Source organism: Pongo abelii, chromosome 5, assembly GCF_028885655.2.
Source record: "Pongo abelii isolate AG06213 chromosome 5, NHGRI_mPonAbe1-v2.0_pri, whole genome shotgun sequence".
NCBI lineage: Eukaryota > Metazoa > Chordata > Mammalia > Primates > Hominidae > Pongo > Pongo abelii.
In genome coordinates, this window is record NC_071990.2 from 159,828,521 (window position 1) to 159,844,837 (window position 16,317).

At 38.6% G+C, this 16,317-nt stretch overlaps 1 protein-coding gene across 4 annotated transcripts in view; it reads right to left on the reverse strand.

Moving 5' to 3' along the window:
• The window catches only part of SERAC1 (serine active site containing 1), a 57,629-nt gene that overhangs the window by 4,084 nt on the left and 37,228 nt on the right, over window positions 1-16,317 (reverse strand). For all 4 annotated transcript variants that reach the window (XM_009242399.4, XM_063724625.1, XM_009242398.3 and 1 more), the window contains 7 exon segments: window positions 15,949-16,062; window positions 13,681-13,843; window positions 6,687-6,837; window positions 5,285-5,426; window positions 4,001-4,095; window positions 2,456-2,553; window positions 1,020-1,202 (listed from right to left, as the gene is read on the reverse strand). In XM_009242399.4, coding sequence (XP_009240674.3) covers window positions 1,020-1,202; window positions 2,456-2,553; window positions 4,001-4,095; window positions 5,285-5,426; window positions 6,687-6,837; window positions 13,681-13,843; window positions 15,949-16,062 — 946 coding nt within the window.

The window sequence follows — 16,317 nt, forward strand, 5'->3', positions numbered from 1 at the left end:
AGAATCGACAGGACAGTCAGCAGCAGGATAGGGTTTATCACATTACTGGGGGCAGGAAGCAGTTCCCAGGGCAGTCTGGTGTGTGGGACCACAGGGGTCCTCCAGAGTGATGATGGCACCGCTACACCCACCCCAAAGCCCAGCCTCCCATTAACAAAGCCTGTCTACAATCAATCACAGAATGCCTGTCCCTTCCCATCCCTCACCCTCACATATGAAAGAGCAACCAAGAGGCACCAGATAGGCCTATGACCTAAAAGAGATGGATCAGATAAGCAAACAGAAAAGCTGGCCACAGAAAAAAACAGCTAGATGAGGAATAGAAGGGAACTCACAAACCTTCTACTTAGGATCTTTAAAATTACTTGAAAAGATAAAGGAGCCACAAAACAAGACGAGGACATGAGTGCAGAACCAGCAGGGCACAGGAAAGAAGGCGCGTACGGAAAACACAATCTGACTCCACGAAAGGAAAGTCCAACAGAAGGTTTAGAAGAAATCAAGAGATTCTCCATAAAGTAGAACAAAGAGAAAATAGGAGCAAAAAGACACCTGGTGTATTTAGGCTCGAGCCAGGGAGTCTAAATTCTGATTAACAGGTGTTCCAGAGAGAAAACTGCTTATTAATCAAACCAAATAGAGTACTTAAAAATTAATACTAACAATCTCAAAGTTTCATTTACATTTTAACAGTTGATGATTCTCCACTCATGGGGGAAGAAAAAGCCATTTATTGGTAATTTGGAATAATATTTAAAAGCAAAACATTATGTGATTTTTCTAAGTATTTAAGATAATATTAAAATTATTGCAGTGCTTGAGTAAATCATGGCTTAAAAACAAAAAGAGAAGTTATCAAAGAAAAATCAAGCCCAACCCAAAATTTCCATGAATAGTCTAAACACAATTATACACAAATTATAAAATGAGATAATATATTCAAAGAAGAAACTTTTTCTTCTTCTCTGTATAACTGATGTTAATATAACCCCAATTTCCTTTATGACAGAAAGTATTACCCTTGCTGAGTTCTTTGACTTCCAATGAGGGGAAGAGAAGATAGCGAATATTAACAGAGTATTCAGCCAAACGTGATCCATGATGAGGGACACTATAAAAAATTATTCCTCTGGTATTGTTGATAACAGTACTCATTTCTGGCTTCGCAGAGGCTTCCAACAGCATCTTTTTGACAAGAAGACCTAGCCACAGACAAGGAAAAAAAACAATGCATAAGCTATTTTCCTTCCCTTTATTACTGTAAAAAAAGAAAAGACCAAACAAGAAATACATAAAAAGAGATGCTTTCTTTTAAAAAAATGATTTAAACAATTCTCTGTACAGTAGTATAAGAAATAAGGCCTTAAAACACTTAATAATACTCCTGATCCTTATAGTGCAAGCCTACAAACAGGTAAGATTCTAAAAACTCATTTGTAGGGCAGATCCTCGTCTCCCAGGATCTACTGTCGCACTACAGGAACACGAGGTATTCCCAGCTGGGAGCTCCCTCAGGACATGAGCGTGGTGTGGCTGGTCTCTCAGCCTGCCATGGCAGCCCGCTGACGACCACACTGTCAGGACAGTGCCACTATTCCACAGGACACAGTCCCCCATGGAGAACACAGCTTTCACGGGAACTGTTCCTCTGGAGGCACCTTTTCTTCCATCCCCCTGCCCCGGCTTTGGAACCGATAATGAAACACAAAGATCTAAAAGATGATGACAGTAGGTCTTTGAGGAAACAAAGGGCTACACCCACCTTTGTCTCAGCAAAAATCCCCACCTCAGAGGCAATCCTGAGTGCTTCATCAGATAAACTAGGCCACGGGCTGCAGAAAGGCCTGCAGATGGGTGGTGAAAATTTCTGCAAGGTGGGTTGTGAAAATTTCAAAGTGGACTGGGGGAGTTGCACACAGGGGAGGCCATTCCATAAGTAACCACTAGGACCCCAAGAACAGACACTTGATCACACCTGCACCTCAGCAGCTCTGGGCCTGGTGTGAGCAGGCACCCAGAGTCTGGGACTGTGGGCACTAAAGCGACCACAGACTCTGCAATGGTGAGGGGGGAGCAGGAAGAATAAAGGGGCACCCCTGGGGCCACCCAGGAATGCTGAGGCATGTTGACGAGGTGGGTGTATATGAAACGGGCTGCCTCTCATGTTTATTCATTACCACTATGTGAAAGCACTACGCTGTCAAACCCATATCCCTCTTAGATGGTTTGTAACAGGTTGCCCCTTTCTAGAGAAAGGAACAGCATGGAAGAAGAGTAGTAATTTTAAAAGTCCTAGCCATAGCTACACAGATTAATTTAGCGGGGGGGCGGGGGGGGGGGGGCGGTAAGGGAGCCGCTATTCAGTAAAATGGAAAGATAAAATAACTTTAGGTTGGCCACAGTGGCTGAAAATAACATCACAATGGCCACTTCACAAAGTTGAAGCCACACTTACCTCCCATGCTATGTGATATCCAAACCACTGGCCTATCCCCAACACCAGCAGCTCTGAGCTTCCTAAGAAGTTCGTTGCTTCTGAATGCAATGGACTTTCTGAACAAAACAAAAACAGCAGGCATGACACAAGGCTATCGATCCCTTCAATTTGCTGTCTAATTTTTAGAGTTAAGAACTTTTGTCTACAGGACCAATGCTACATACTACATTTAGAGTAAGAAATACCCCCATTCTCTCTGCTTAATATAAAATACCCCTATTCTCTCTTCTTGAACTCCTGGCCTCAAGGAATCCTCCCACCTCGGCCTCCCAAAGCACAAGGATTATAGGCATGAGCCTCCACGCCTGGGATCTCTCTGCTCAATTCCTGAAATTGTTAATTCTCTATTTGTAACTTATTAACATTGGCCTAATTAGGAATATCTAAGCCCAGAACAGGCCATTCATTTACTACATGAACATTGTTGGAGCACCTGTGTCAGGCAATTTTTTCAGGTCAAACTTGGGTCTCCCTGCAACTGCCCCCCAACACTTAGGATATGTATGTCCTTTTTCATCCAAGGCCTAACAATGAAAGTATCACCAAAGACTGTGGTCTCTCTACCGGTAGTTAGGCTGCAAAAATACTAAGCTTTCATAATTTTGGTTTATTCTTTAGAAATACTAGGATGCTATTTAGAAACATTAGAATGAGTCAAGTTTATTAGAACTTATTCCTTCCAATGCATGCTTTTATAACTAGCATAAACAGGATGCTAATAGAATCAGAATTCGAAATAAGTAATTTTTAAACTAAAGAGGAACTTCAAAACTATCTAGTCTGGTAGTTTCAAACTGTGTATTTGTAGACACATTTCTTCAAAATAAAGGTTCTCCAGAGCTCCTCTGGGTGAAATGGGGAGGGAGACCTGGAGTCTTGCCTGCTCACCTTGACACCCTTCTTGGGCACCTACGGGAGGTTCATTCAGAAAGCAGTTTGATAACACTGATTTAGACCAACTCTCTCAATCTGTAGACAAAGCTCCCCAGAAAAGTAAACTGACTGGTCTAAGACTGCACAGCAAATCAAAGGTAGGATCCGGCTACTGTCAATCCAGTAACTCTGAAATCCAGCACGCCTTCCGATGTATATACAACTAGCACAGATGACATACAAGGGAAATAGCAGCTGATATTTCTCAGCATCTTTCTCTTTGCTTCCTTTAGCCAGTATGATTGTGGACACAAGAACAAAAAACATCACTTTTACTTCTGATAGAAAAGGAGACTTTGCTAGAGAATCCACGATCCTTAACTATTAGAACAGTTGTAAATAAACCCTGTTAGGAGCCCACCATTGGTGATATACCTAAGCCTTCTACTATTCCACTGCTTATTGAGAGCAAACTCCTTCTAGAAGGAAGACAAAAAAGATTCGGTTTGTTCTTCATAAGAAAATCCTGTCTGTGGCATCAAAAAATTAAAATCACTTCCCATCCAAGAGGACCTAAACTTGCGGCCTGAATTCTTCCCTGTCCTCCTGGTCTAAAGTCGCCTCTGTTACCTTTCCATAGGGCACCTTGCTCTCCAGTCGCTGAGGCTGGTGTCATACTCCACAGATATAATTCGGAGAGCAGGACAGTCTTTTGCTAACCATGTCTAAGTAAAATAAAACATATGTGAGAACAAGTATGTATCTTCACCACTGCAATTACTGCCTAGTAAATCAAATTTATAACTAAAGGCCTCTTGCACTATAATTAAAGATAGCACTGAAATAAGGTTTGAAGGTACTGTAAAAACAATTCCAGCATTTTATCTTTTTAAGTCTCTGGTCTCAAAGTGGTACCAGTATTTATAGCATAAGGCCAATGAAGGTTTCAAGAGAATATTTTCAATTTTAAGCTGCTATAGCCAAGAGTAAGGCCTGTTTTAAAGTCTAGATCAAGTTGGCTTTTTGAAAGAATTTAGTAGACTGTTATAATCACAGGACAGATGGCATAGTCTGACAGATTTTGGATCTGAGAATTCAGAGACACTAATAATAATCGTCACAGTTCTATCTCTGTAAACCCTAGGTCTATCATCATCTCTGTACTTCAGTGCCACCAGAAAGTGCAAATCATTCTTCTACTTGAGAAGCCTTTGTGAAGGAGAATAAGTAGTAATGGAACAATGCCCTAAAAACTATTCACACATATATGCAGCATCACTTTTAAATGAGCTTTAGATAAATTCCATTCAATGAATTCATTCCAGAATTAAGGTTCTTTGGGAGAAATAGTATCAAAGAAATGTAAAGTATTAATTAGCCAGGCATGATGGCATGTGCCTGTGGTCCCAGCTACTCAGGAGGCTGAGGGGGAATGACTGTTTGAGCCTGGGAGGTTTAGACTGCAGTGCGCTAGGATCGCACCACTGCACTGCAGTCTGGGTGACAAAGTGAGACCCGCATCTCAAAAAAAAAAAAAGAAGGAAAGAAATGCAAAGTATAATTACTTCTTCAAAGACTTTCTATTTTTGTCATTATCAAGGTCATAGAATTAGGTAACTATTATAAATGTAAGTATTGTTATTTTTTTTTGTATTATATTACAACAAAAGTGAACTATTACTGGCTCTTGCCCCTATTTTTTACTTAATAGAATATTTTTTGAGTCATACACTGCACCCCAAATGGAAATTATACAACATAGGGTGACAAGCCCAGTTGTTGTCATAACATACTACAAATCTCCCTAAGAGAAAGAAGAACTGCATGGAAAAAAAAATCCCAGAACAAAGAGAAAAACAAGCAAGCCACAATCAGGGCCCCAGCAACCAGGGCCAGAGTCAGTGGCTGCCTTACCTTGGGCCAGCACGTCGTATATCTGTCTTCATCCTCCATAGGTTTTTCAATTACAGCCTGCTCACTGTCCTGCTGGCGCCATGTTTTGAATGCTGCTCCCATAAGGCCATGAATAAAAAGGACATCTGCTTTAATGGGCTGACTAATAGGGGAGAGAGTTTTAAAAAGAAGCAGAATAAATGCATTACTGCTTTGGTAAGAATCTACAAAGCATTCTCTGTGGATGGTGCTTTAGCAGGTTTATGTGACATAAATCTGAATTAAAGCAAGCTCTATAAGCACAGGTTTGCTGGGAAACCCTAGAAGGAGCTTTGGCAAAGACATACATGAAGCATGTTCACTATTCTCTAAAAATGGAGACTATTCTAGTCAGGCAGACCAACCACAATCAATTATAATGAGCTTAGCAATCAATCAACTGACAGATGTCATAGTCAGATTACTCTCTAAAGACTTCCATTTGAGAATATTCTACAAATCAATAAAACTATTTAAGAAATTAAAGAAGAACGTGCTAATAACAATTTCAAAGTCAGTATGTATAAAAGAGATTTTCAAAAATGTGTTAAGGAAACTAATACTTATAAAATGAGATTTCAAAGTAACATTCACTCATTGCATATGACGCATTAAAAATTGTAGATCGTATGTTAGTTGCAAGCTATTTACAATACACATACAATTACGCAATGCACATAAACATTACCATAATATTTTATTTACAAATTGTAATTAACCAGGTAATCCACTTTTTAATTTAAAAGTTTTTGCTATTTTCTGAGGTATTTTTTGTAAAGTGCCCTAAGAAAACCAAGAAATATGTTATTTTTTCAGTGTGGTCCCTTCTATATTTATTGTCTTAGCAATTATACAACTAGATATAATGACCACAAATAACCTTAAGAAGGGGCATGAGTCAAACTTATTACAACTTATTCCTTTCAATGCATCCTTTTATAACTAGCATAAACTTTCTCCAGTCCCTTGAGTTCTAGGCCTAGGCTAATTTGGTTGCCACATAAGACAATGTCTTATCTCCTTCCTATTCAGCTGACTTCTACAATCCAAATCAGTTATTAACTCAGATCTAAGTGAAAATGCCTTGAACCAAAGGAGATACGTATTACAAAGTTTAAGTGTGACACGTTATCAAATGTGAATGCAACCTAACTGAAGGGAAGCCCTTTGTAAAATAACCATGATAATTTAGCTAGTTCACATACTTTTCATGACAACCTCCAATTCTTCTGAGGTTACTATAGACAAATTATTTTAGTAAATAAGATATTTGACTTATAAGGTATTTAACTTATCTGAATTATGCAGAAATAAGTTAAAAATTTGAGGCCTCTAGGCTTCACATTCCCAAAGGGGACAAAGCAACTCTCTTCTGCTTCCTTACCTTGTTCGATACTGGGGATGCAGCACATACACGCCATCCTGATATTTTTCTTGCACAGTTTCTCGGTCTAAATTTGCCAGGATTCTGGCAGCGTGTGAGGACTCCATAATGTGGGGAGATTTCATTGCTTCTGCCATGATGGAAACCCAGCCTGGTGAAAAGTACACATATCCTAAATACTGATGCAAATCCATCGCAGACCAGAGAGAGAGGTTTCAAACTGAATATGATGGGAGAAAGGCAAACCTTGCGTGTCTGTCCTTGGCGGAGAAGTCCGACTATTCCAACCCCATTCTGCCCTATGATCCTCTGAGACCTGTGGCACAATACCATCCACATACCCCTTAAGGGACCTCAAAGAAGGAAAGAGGGGTTGAAGAGCCATTTTCTTTATTTAGAAAACCTAACACTAATAGCAATTATAGAGGTGTTCACAGCAATTATAGAGGTGTTCACAAAAGTGAACAAAATACCATGATGTTTTGCTTTTAACAAGAATTATGAAACTCAGTGGGTTAATACTAGTTATTTCATCCTGACCAGCAATCAGTAATACCCTTTCATACAAATGAGGAAATTATTTCTTAACAATGAATTTGAGACACAAAACTCTTGTAGAATCTGGAGATCAGGAAGGAAAAAACATTTTTTAAAGGAAGGCAAACAGAAAATGCATGGATAATACTATCTACAGTATGATTTCTTTTTTTAATGTTTTTGTTTTTAAAACTTTATATACATAAATATGTATAAAAGTACATGTGCACACACATACACAAACACACAAAGATCTATACACTAAACTTATAAAGTCATTACCTTTTAGGAGAGAGATAGGGTAGAAGAGGGCTCTGTAAAAAAGGTATGTTTAGCTTTTTCACTGTATCTATTTTCTGAAGTACAGTGAAAATCTATGTATTTATTTATATAATTTATTTAATTTAAAATAAAGCAGAACATGGACCTTGAAGTTAGACTTGGGCTCACATTTCTGCTCCCTGCTTACTTGCTCTGGAACCTCAGTCAAGTTATTTAGCAACTGAACTAGAGAAGGTTTTAATAAACTAATGTATGTGAAAACCGTGGGCCCAGGCCCAGCAGGCACTCAATACACGACAGCTGTCCCCATGCCCTTCTCCCACTCTTTATAACAAAAGTGTTGAGTCACTGTGATGATGGGAAGCCAGCATTTAATAACCTAAAAGAAGCTTCAGACTCAGTACTTAACAATATTCAAATTTATAACACAGAAGACTCCTCTTCAAAATCTGTTAAAGATTTTAAAATAATAAAATAAGAATATTTAAAAATTATATCTATAGAGATAGACAAGTATGTTATTGGTATATATGAAAATGCGGCTTTATTTTTAATGAAGTCACAAGAAAAAGCATGGTACAAGCCACCTCTGGCTTTTTTCAGTTGACAAAATATGTTCACAATGTCCGAGATACTCCACCTTTGAAAAATATCAAATGCCCTTTGGAAAACTTACTTCTTTCTTTAACATTGAGCATTTTAAAATTATATAACATCTGAATGCACTCATGCAAAACACATAATAATGTTTCGGTCAACAATGAACCACAAATACTATGGTGATCCCATAAGATTACAGTACAGTATTTTTGCTGTGCCTTTTCTATGTTTAGCTGTGTTTAGATACTCAAATATTTCCCATTGTGTTACAACTGTCTACAGTGTTCAGTACAGTAACATGCTGTATAGGTTTGGAGCCTAGGAGCAGTAGGCTGTCCCATACAGCCTAGATGTGGAATAGGCGCAACCATCCAGGTTTATGTAAGTACACTTCGTGATGTTTGCACAGTGACAAAACTGCCTAACGATACATTCCTCAGAATGTTTCTCCACTATTAAGCAATGCATTCTGTACGTGTTAACTGTAAAAAATAATGAAATAACTAAAAGTAGCATCTAATGATGAAGGTCTTGCTTTAGTACTCCCATAATTTCCCAACTCCATTTACATCCTCAGAGTAATTAATGAAAGGTAGAAGTTTGGTGGACACCCTTTTGAAAAATATAGTCATGTATCTATAATTTAAACACATACAATGGGCCGGGCATGGTGTTTCACGCCTGTAATCCCAACACTTTGGGAGGCTGAGGCAGGCGGATCACTTGAGGTCAGGAGTTCAAGACCAGCCTGGCCAACATGTGAAACCCCATCTCTACTAAAATTACAAAATTAGCTGGGTGTGGTGGTGGGCGCCTGTAATCCCAGCGACTCAGAAGGCTGAGGCACGAGAATCACTTGAACCCGGGAGGTGGAGGTTGCAGGGAGCCAAGATAGCGCCACTGCACTCCAGCCTGGGCGACAGAGTAAGACTGTGTCTCAAAGAAAAAGAAAAAAAAAATGTAGCTCTATGTGCACTTTTGGAACCTAAATGGAATCATACTACTGTTCTGTATCTGTACTTCAGCAATATGTCTTGGAGAGCTCTCTATATATATCAACTTCATTCCTTTGAACTATAGTATTACGTCACATGACTACGCCATTGTTTAACCACTATTCATTCCTATTGGCAGACATTTAGGTTGCTCCAACTTTTGTAAATCTGAAGGCAAAAATCTGCAGATCTGATACTAAGATTGATACAAAATATATAAAAACAAGGAAAGACACAGGATGCCTAAAGAGAAAAAAACACAGGGCAAGGTAGCAGAATTCAAATTGGAGTATTGAGAAGTAATGAAGGCTGAGCAAAAAGAAGGTATATGTAGGTAACTCTTTCAGAAGTCTAGCTATAACAGGGAGGAGAGGATGTTATAGGGGATGCAGATTATGTTTTTCACATCTTCCTCGAATGTATGTGATCAGAGGGTTCAGCTATGAGGCAGCAGCTGACCATGAGACCAGAAAAAAGTATACATTCCTGAGACTGTGAAAGGAGACAGGCCCAAACATGGCTGGAGGGCTTATAAAAGAGGTGTCTCTTTTCCTATTACCAAGAAAAGGAAAAAACAGGGTTTGGTTTTTGTTAGTGAGAAAATTCCTTTTAGGGCTTCAATTGTCTCAGTAAAGTAGGAGGAGAAGTCATCCTCTGACAGGAAGGAATATGTGGAAGGTTTAAGGAACATGAAGAAAGTTTACAATAGTCATTGCTAAGAATGTTAAGGTAGTTGATTGGAGAAACATAATTGCTGAGCAATATTGAAGGTTCTTTAATTTGTGATCTCATAAGCATGCTGACAACCAATCTGCAATGATTCCATGTTCAGCCACTGAGTAAGCAGGCAGTAGGTTTCATCAAGGTCTTGACCAAGAGACTGCTAACAGGATCAAAGGGAAAGGGAGTTGTAGGTACTGGCAAAAATGTTACTGAAATAACAGACCATGGAATATAAGCTGGGTTCACGGAGGAAGTAAAGAATAAAAAGAGTGATGGATTGGGAGAGGATAAAGGGGTCTGTGGATAGAAGATTTCAATAGAGAAGAAAACCAGTCCTTATGGGGTAGATGCAAAAACAAGCTTGAATGAAAGAAGGATGTGCTCAGGGCTGATTTTTAGGTGAAGTGGTTTCAGGCAGTGATTAGGTTCAATGTATGACTTAGGAGTAGAGTACTGGACAACTCAGGAGCAGAGCAGTAAATCAATGAAGATGAGAAGGTCATGGAATTGAGGCCAAGGTGGTGAGTGGGCTATCCAGGAGATAAGAGGACTGAAGACTTGGGGTAGACCCAGGTTTCAGAGAAGAGTCATTTTTTTTTTCTATAATAAGATACTGATTTGATCAGGTCTTTGTCCTGCTTTGAATCCCTTAGTCTCCACCTCATCAATGAACCTGTAGATAGGTCAGTAGAAATCATCCAAAGTAAAGCACAGAGGAAAAAACTGAAACATAATGAATAGAATCTCAATAACCTGCAGGACAGAAAAAAGAGATCTAATATACATAACAGAAGTTCCAGAAAAAGATAAGAATAAAAAAGGACAAAAGAATAAATATTGGATGATACACTGGCAGGAAAGTTTCTACATTTGATCAAAAACACCAACCCATCAATACAATGTATTGTATTCTTGAAAATTGCTGACAGAATCTATTTTAAATGTTCTCACCACAAAAAATGATATGTATGAGGTAACGCATATGTTAATTCTCTCAGTTCAGTGGACCCCAAGCAGGATAAATATGACACCTACACATTTCAGAGTCAAAAATCAAACAGAAAGATCTTAAAAGAAAAAAGATATTACATATAAGAGAACAAAAGTGGGAATCCACAGAGACTTCTCATCAGACAATGGATTCCAGGAGAGAGTGGAACGACATTTTAGAAATGCTGGAAAAACACACACACACACACACACACACACACACACACACACACCCGCAAAGAATAATTTTATCCAGGGAAGATACCTTTACACACACACACACACACACACACACACACACACACACACACACACACACACCCTGCAAAGAATAATTTATCCAGGGAAGATACCTTTTCCTGGACATAAAATAAAGGCAAATTAAAGACATTTTCAAATAATGAGGTAAGAGAATTTGTTGCCAGTGGATCCAATACACAAGAAATACTAAAGGAAAGTCTTTAGGCTGAAGAGAAGTATTATCAGATGTAAATCCATATATACAGAAAAAAGGGAGAGCACTGGAGATTATAAATATGCAAACAAAAAAGATTTTTGATTTCTTATATTCTTTAAATGTCACATGACTGTTCCTATGGTTTCAATGTGTCCGCTCCAAAATTCAAGTGTTGCCAATGTGACAGTATGAAGAGGTGAGCCTTTAAGAGGTGACTGGGCCAGCACTGTTCCTCCCACATTAATAGAATTAATTCATGTTTGAAGTGATTGCTATCCCAATTGCCCTGACTTGATCATTACACATTGTATACTTGTATCAAAATATCACTACATATTTACATCCCCATAAATATGTACAACTATTATGTACATAAAATTTTAAATTCAAAAATTTGTAAATAAAAAAATAAAAGAGGCTTCATGCAACATGCAGGCTAGCTTGCCCTTCAGTCTTCTGCCATGTGACGATAAAACAATGAGGCCCTCACAAGACACCAATGGCCAGAACCTTGATCTTGAACTTCCCAGCCTCCAGAACTGAGAGACAATAAATCTGTTATTTATAAATTACCCAGCCTCCAACATACAGCCTCAGGTTACAGCAGCACAAAATGAACTAAAACAACTATTAAAACATAAATAACAACAATGTAACCAGGCACAGTGGCCCAAACATATACTCCCAGCTACTCGTGAGGCTAAGGTAGGAAGATCGCTTGAGCCTAGGAGTTTGAGGACAGCCTGCGCAACACAGCAAGACCCTGTCTCAAAAAATAATAATAACAATGATAATGTATTGTGAAGTCTATAAATAAGAGTAAAACATATTACAACAATACCACAAAGAATGGCAGGGGATGTGAACTGAATTATGGGGTTGTAAGGATCTTATATCATATGAAATGGCATAATCTTAATTCAAAGTAGACTGTAAGGATACAACCATTAAAAAATACACACACAGTATAAAAAGCCAAAAGAGGAGAAACAACAGAATTTAAAAACAAACACTCAAGTAATACAAGAAGTCAGAAAAAAGAAGAAAAAGAGGGACAAATAGAAAGCAAAGAGCAAGATGACCAACATAACCAAACAATATCAATAATTACATTAGTAAGTGTTGAAAGTGTTCTTCCATGCCCCAGCACACATATATGTGTACATATACATTTATACATATTTGTGTATGTATGTATATCTATCTATCTATCTATATATATGTGTGTATGTATTATCCAGCTCTTTCTAGTGAAAGAGGCAAGAAGCAAAGACACCCCAGGAGCAATATGCACTCCTATCATTTAGACCTTGGTCTCTAAGAATCATTCTCCACTAAAAGTATAGAGATTTCTTCAGAGAAATGAACCTAAACTATCTTGTTATACCAGGAAATAAGAAATGCCTCCCCAAAATAATGTTGGCATATCATAAAGGACATGGGCCAGTTTGCTGGGGCTCCCATTAGTCAAAGCTGGAACAATTTGGCACCAAATTATTAAGTACAGCAATAAATTATAAACTTTTAAAAATAGGAATTCATGTACCTGTCCAAAGAAGGGAGGGAGGAGATGGAGGGAGGGAGGAGGGAAAGAGAAGGACTCTTGCTTCCAGTAGAATGCCAAATGCTAAAAAGTAAATGCAGAGGGTGTGCTGGAGCTAGAAAATCATTTTAAAACCATTAAGGTAAAGACTAGATTGGGCAGGAACTGTCAGAGGATAGAAAGCAGGATATTTGCTTGGTCTTAAAGTATCTCCCCACAGCTGGTTTATTACTTGCAAGAGAGAAAATCATTAATCATAAAATGAATCTCTTTTTAGTCTGACTATGCCTCTTGGTTAACCAAATCACATCAAAAATTACAGGCCAGGCATGGTGGCTCACACCTGTAATCTCAACACTACGGGAGGCCAAGGCAGGGGGATCACTTGAGCCCAGGAGTTCGAGACCAGCCTGGGCAACAAAGTGGGACCCCCATCTCTATAAAAAGTTTTCCAAATTAGCCATGCACAATGGCACGTGCCTGTAGTCCCAGCTACTCGGGAGGCTGAGGTGGGAGGATCCCTTGAGCCCAGGAGTTTAAGGCTGTAGTGAGCTATGACCACACCACTGCACTCTAGCTTCGGCAACACAGTGAGATTCTCTCTCAAAAAAAAAAAAAAAAAAAATTACATAAATAATTAGATGATCATCATGGCAAACCCGCTCTCCTATGATCATCTACAATACTGATTATCTTAGGCACAGATTATCTACAATCTCAAGCAATTCCTTGCCTCTACCAAAATAACATGTTCTAAGGACCCGTAACTAACCCTAAGTAGAGCCTTGTCTATTGAAAAATGAACATATCATGAGGGGTAGAGGTGGGAGAACAAAGTAAAAAATACTCAGTATATAAAGCTGTTACCTGAGCGAACTATAGAAGAATGAAGATGTTCATTCAAAGCCATATTTCCAATGACACGCATTATATTTCTCTGTACTTTAGGGCAGTCCTTGTGAAGTTGGTACAGCCTCTGAAGTAGCTGCAGGCCTCCATTTGCTTCGATTTTATCACAATGTGTGGATATCTGGCACAATAAATAAACGAAAGCTCCCTTGACATTGTACAAATTCATGACGTGAGATGACACAACCTGGTCATGAGGACAGCTAGGTAGCTCCCGCTCAAGGGCAGGGATGCAGGGAGACTCAAAGCTCTCGTCTCAGCTCGCTTAAATAAGCAAATCCCTATCTAAGTGGGAAGTGCTTCAAAATCATAGAAAAAATCCCAAGAAGGCATCTCTCACCAGGACTACTAAAATCATTATTCTCATTCTGCTTAGCTCTTGGTTGGATGTAACCTGACAATGTCATTATTACAAAATTGTTTCAATTTATAGTGACACTTTGACTTGAAATTACCTTAAAACAGTTCTCACCTTGAGAAATCTGCCACCTATTCTCAGGAAATAGTCCTCTGTGCAAGCGAACAGATTTCATTCAGCAAACAAGGACTCACACAGGGCCAGACCAGTGACCTCTGTGGCCCCACACCCTATCCCACACAATGCCCACAGCTATGGGGCTGGCCTCAAACTTAGAAGTTGGAAAATTTTTTAAAAGAGAAAGATCAGGTAAAAATAAAAAGGGATTTGAAGTTTTAATGGAGAAAACAGATAAAAGAAAAAGAAAACATGCATATTAAATTAAGGGAAGAGAACTGACCAACAAGTCAGTCTTTCTAATGTCACTGAGCACAGCTTTGCCTCTTCCCATCACTAGTTTTACTCAAGGACATGACACCATATGTACATATGGCAATTTTCACTTTCTAGATTTTTGTTAAATTATATCACATTATAAGTGCCTTAAAATGTATGCCTTTTAAATATACTGTATATCAAGTGAGATCTGCAATAATTTCAGAGATTTCCGGAAAGGTAACTATTATATTCCATGCACTGCCCTTTCTACTGAAGATGCAGCTATTGCTTCAGAAAAACAACTCAGGAGACACCACACTCGAGCAAGTTTTCCCAGGTCCCTTCTGTACTACAACACCTTATTCCCTCTGCTTTGTGGTCAGTTTCTAATTTCATGGGCGAGAACTAAAGATGACTTTCTAGTCTAAAGATGACTTTCTACACATGGCTTTTAAGCCATGTCTAATGTGTCCCAAAACTGAACTGGAGAGTTCCGAATCTCAAGGATGGTGTTTGTCTTGATGTGGGACAGATCACCTGCATTCACCTCACCAGGGTGCTGGCTACAAATGCAAATTCCCGGACTCCACACCAAATCTATGATGTTAAACTTGATACAAGTGAGTGGAAAAATGTGCATTTTAAAACACATTTCCTGGGTGATGTTTCTGCACTATGAGCACTACAAGGTTTGTTGCTTTTTTCTTTTTTAAACTATCATCGTGATAGAAAAGTTTCTATGGTACCAAAGAGTTTAACAATCATTGATATATGCTACAGTTACACTTCAAGAGTATAGTCATCTAATATTTCCTTGTTTTTTTTTTTTTTTGAGATGGAGTCTTGCTCTGTCGCCCAGGCTGGAGTGCAGTGGCACAATCTCAGTTCACTGCAACCTCTGCCACCCGGGTTCAAGCGATTCTCCCGCCTCAGCCTCCAAGTAGCTGGGATTACAGGTGCGCACCACCACACCTGGCTAATTTTTGTATTTTCAATAGAGACGGAGTTTCACCATGTTGGCCAGGCTGGTCTTGAACTCCTGACCTCAGGTGATCCACCCGCCTCAGCCTCCCAAAGTGCTGGGATTACAGGCGTGAGACACCACACCCGGCCTGTTTTTTCTTTTATCTTGTCACATCTTTGGCAGTTGTTTTAATGGAAATTATCTGAAAATAATATGTAAAAATATCTGAGAAAGGCAGTAGAAGACAACATAACTCAAAGGCAAATGCCACATTTAAATGATGGGCTGCTTTCTTTTAGGCAATTAAATAAATTTTTAGAAATACTTAGCAAAATAGAATCTCATTTATTGGTGCTAAATCATGATTATTCTAACAATTAAAATTGGAGGAAAGCAGAAATTTAAAAATAAGTGAAGGGCTTTTCTCCTTTTACAGTAAATGATTATTGCCCTTGCAAGAATCAACCTATATAATTATTTCAATAAAATCATAAAAAGTAAACTACATTTTGAAAATGTAAATTACCTCAGAATGTTTTACTATAGCTTCTAAACAGAACATTTCCACTGTTGCTGAAGGAACTTCTCCAAAACTTTCAGCATAAGGAAGTCCGTTTCCTCCAAAACACCATAAACCACCCTGAAATTAAAATAATTAAAATTTTTACCGAAAAAGTGACTAATATTTTTGACAAAAAAAAAGAAATCTCTGTACTAATAGATGGTATTAGAAAATACTAATGTGTAGGGTCTCAAAATATGTTGGAAATGTAAAAGGAACTTTATGCAAACTGTGGGTTATCAGAATAGAAAACATACAAATTATTCCAAGAAGAGCGCAACCTGTGTCCTCAAGTCTCTCCTCTGTGTCCTTTTGTATGAAAGTGTGAAGGAC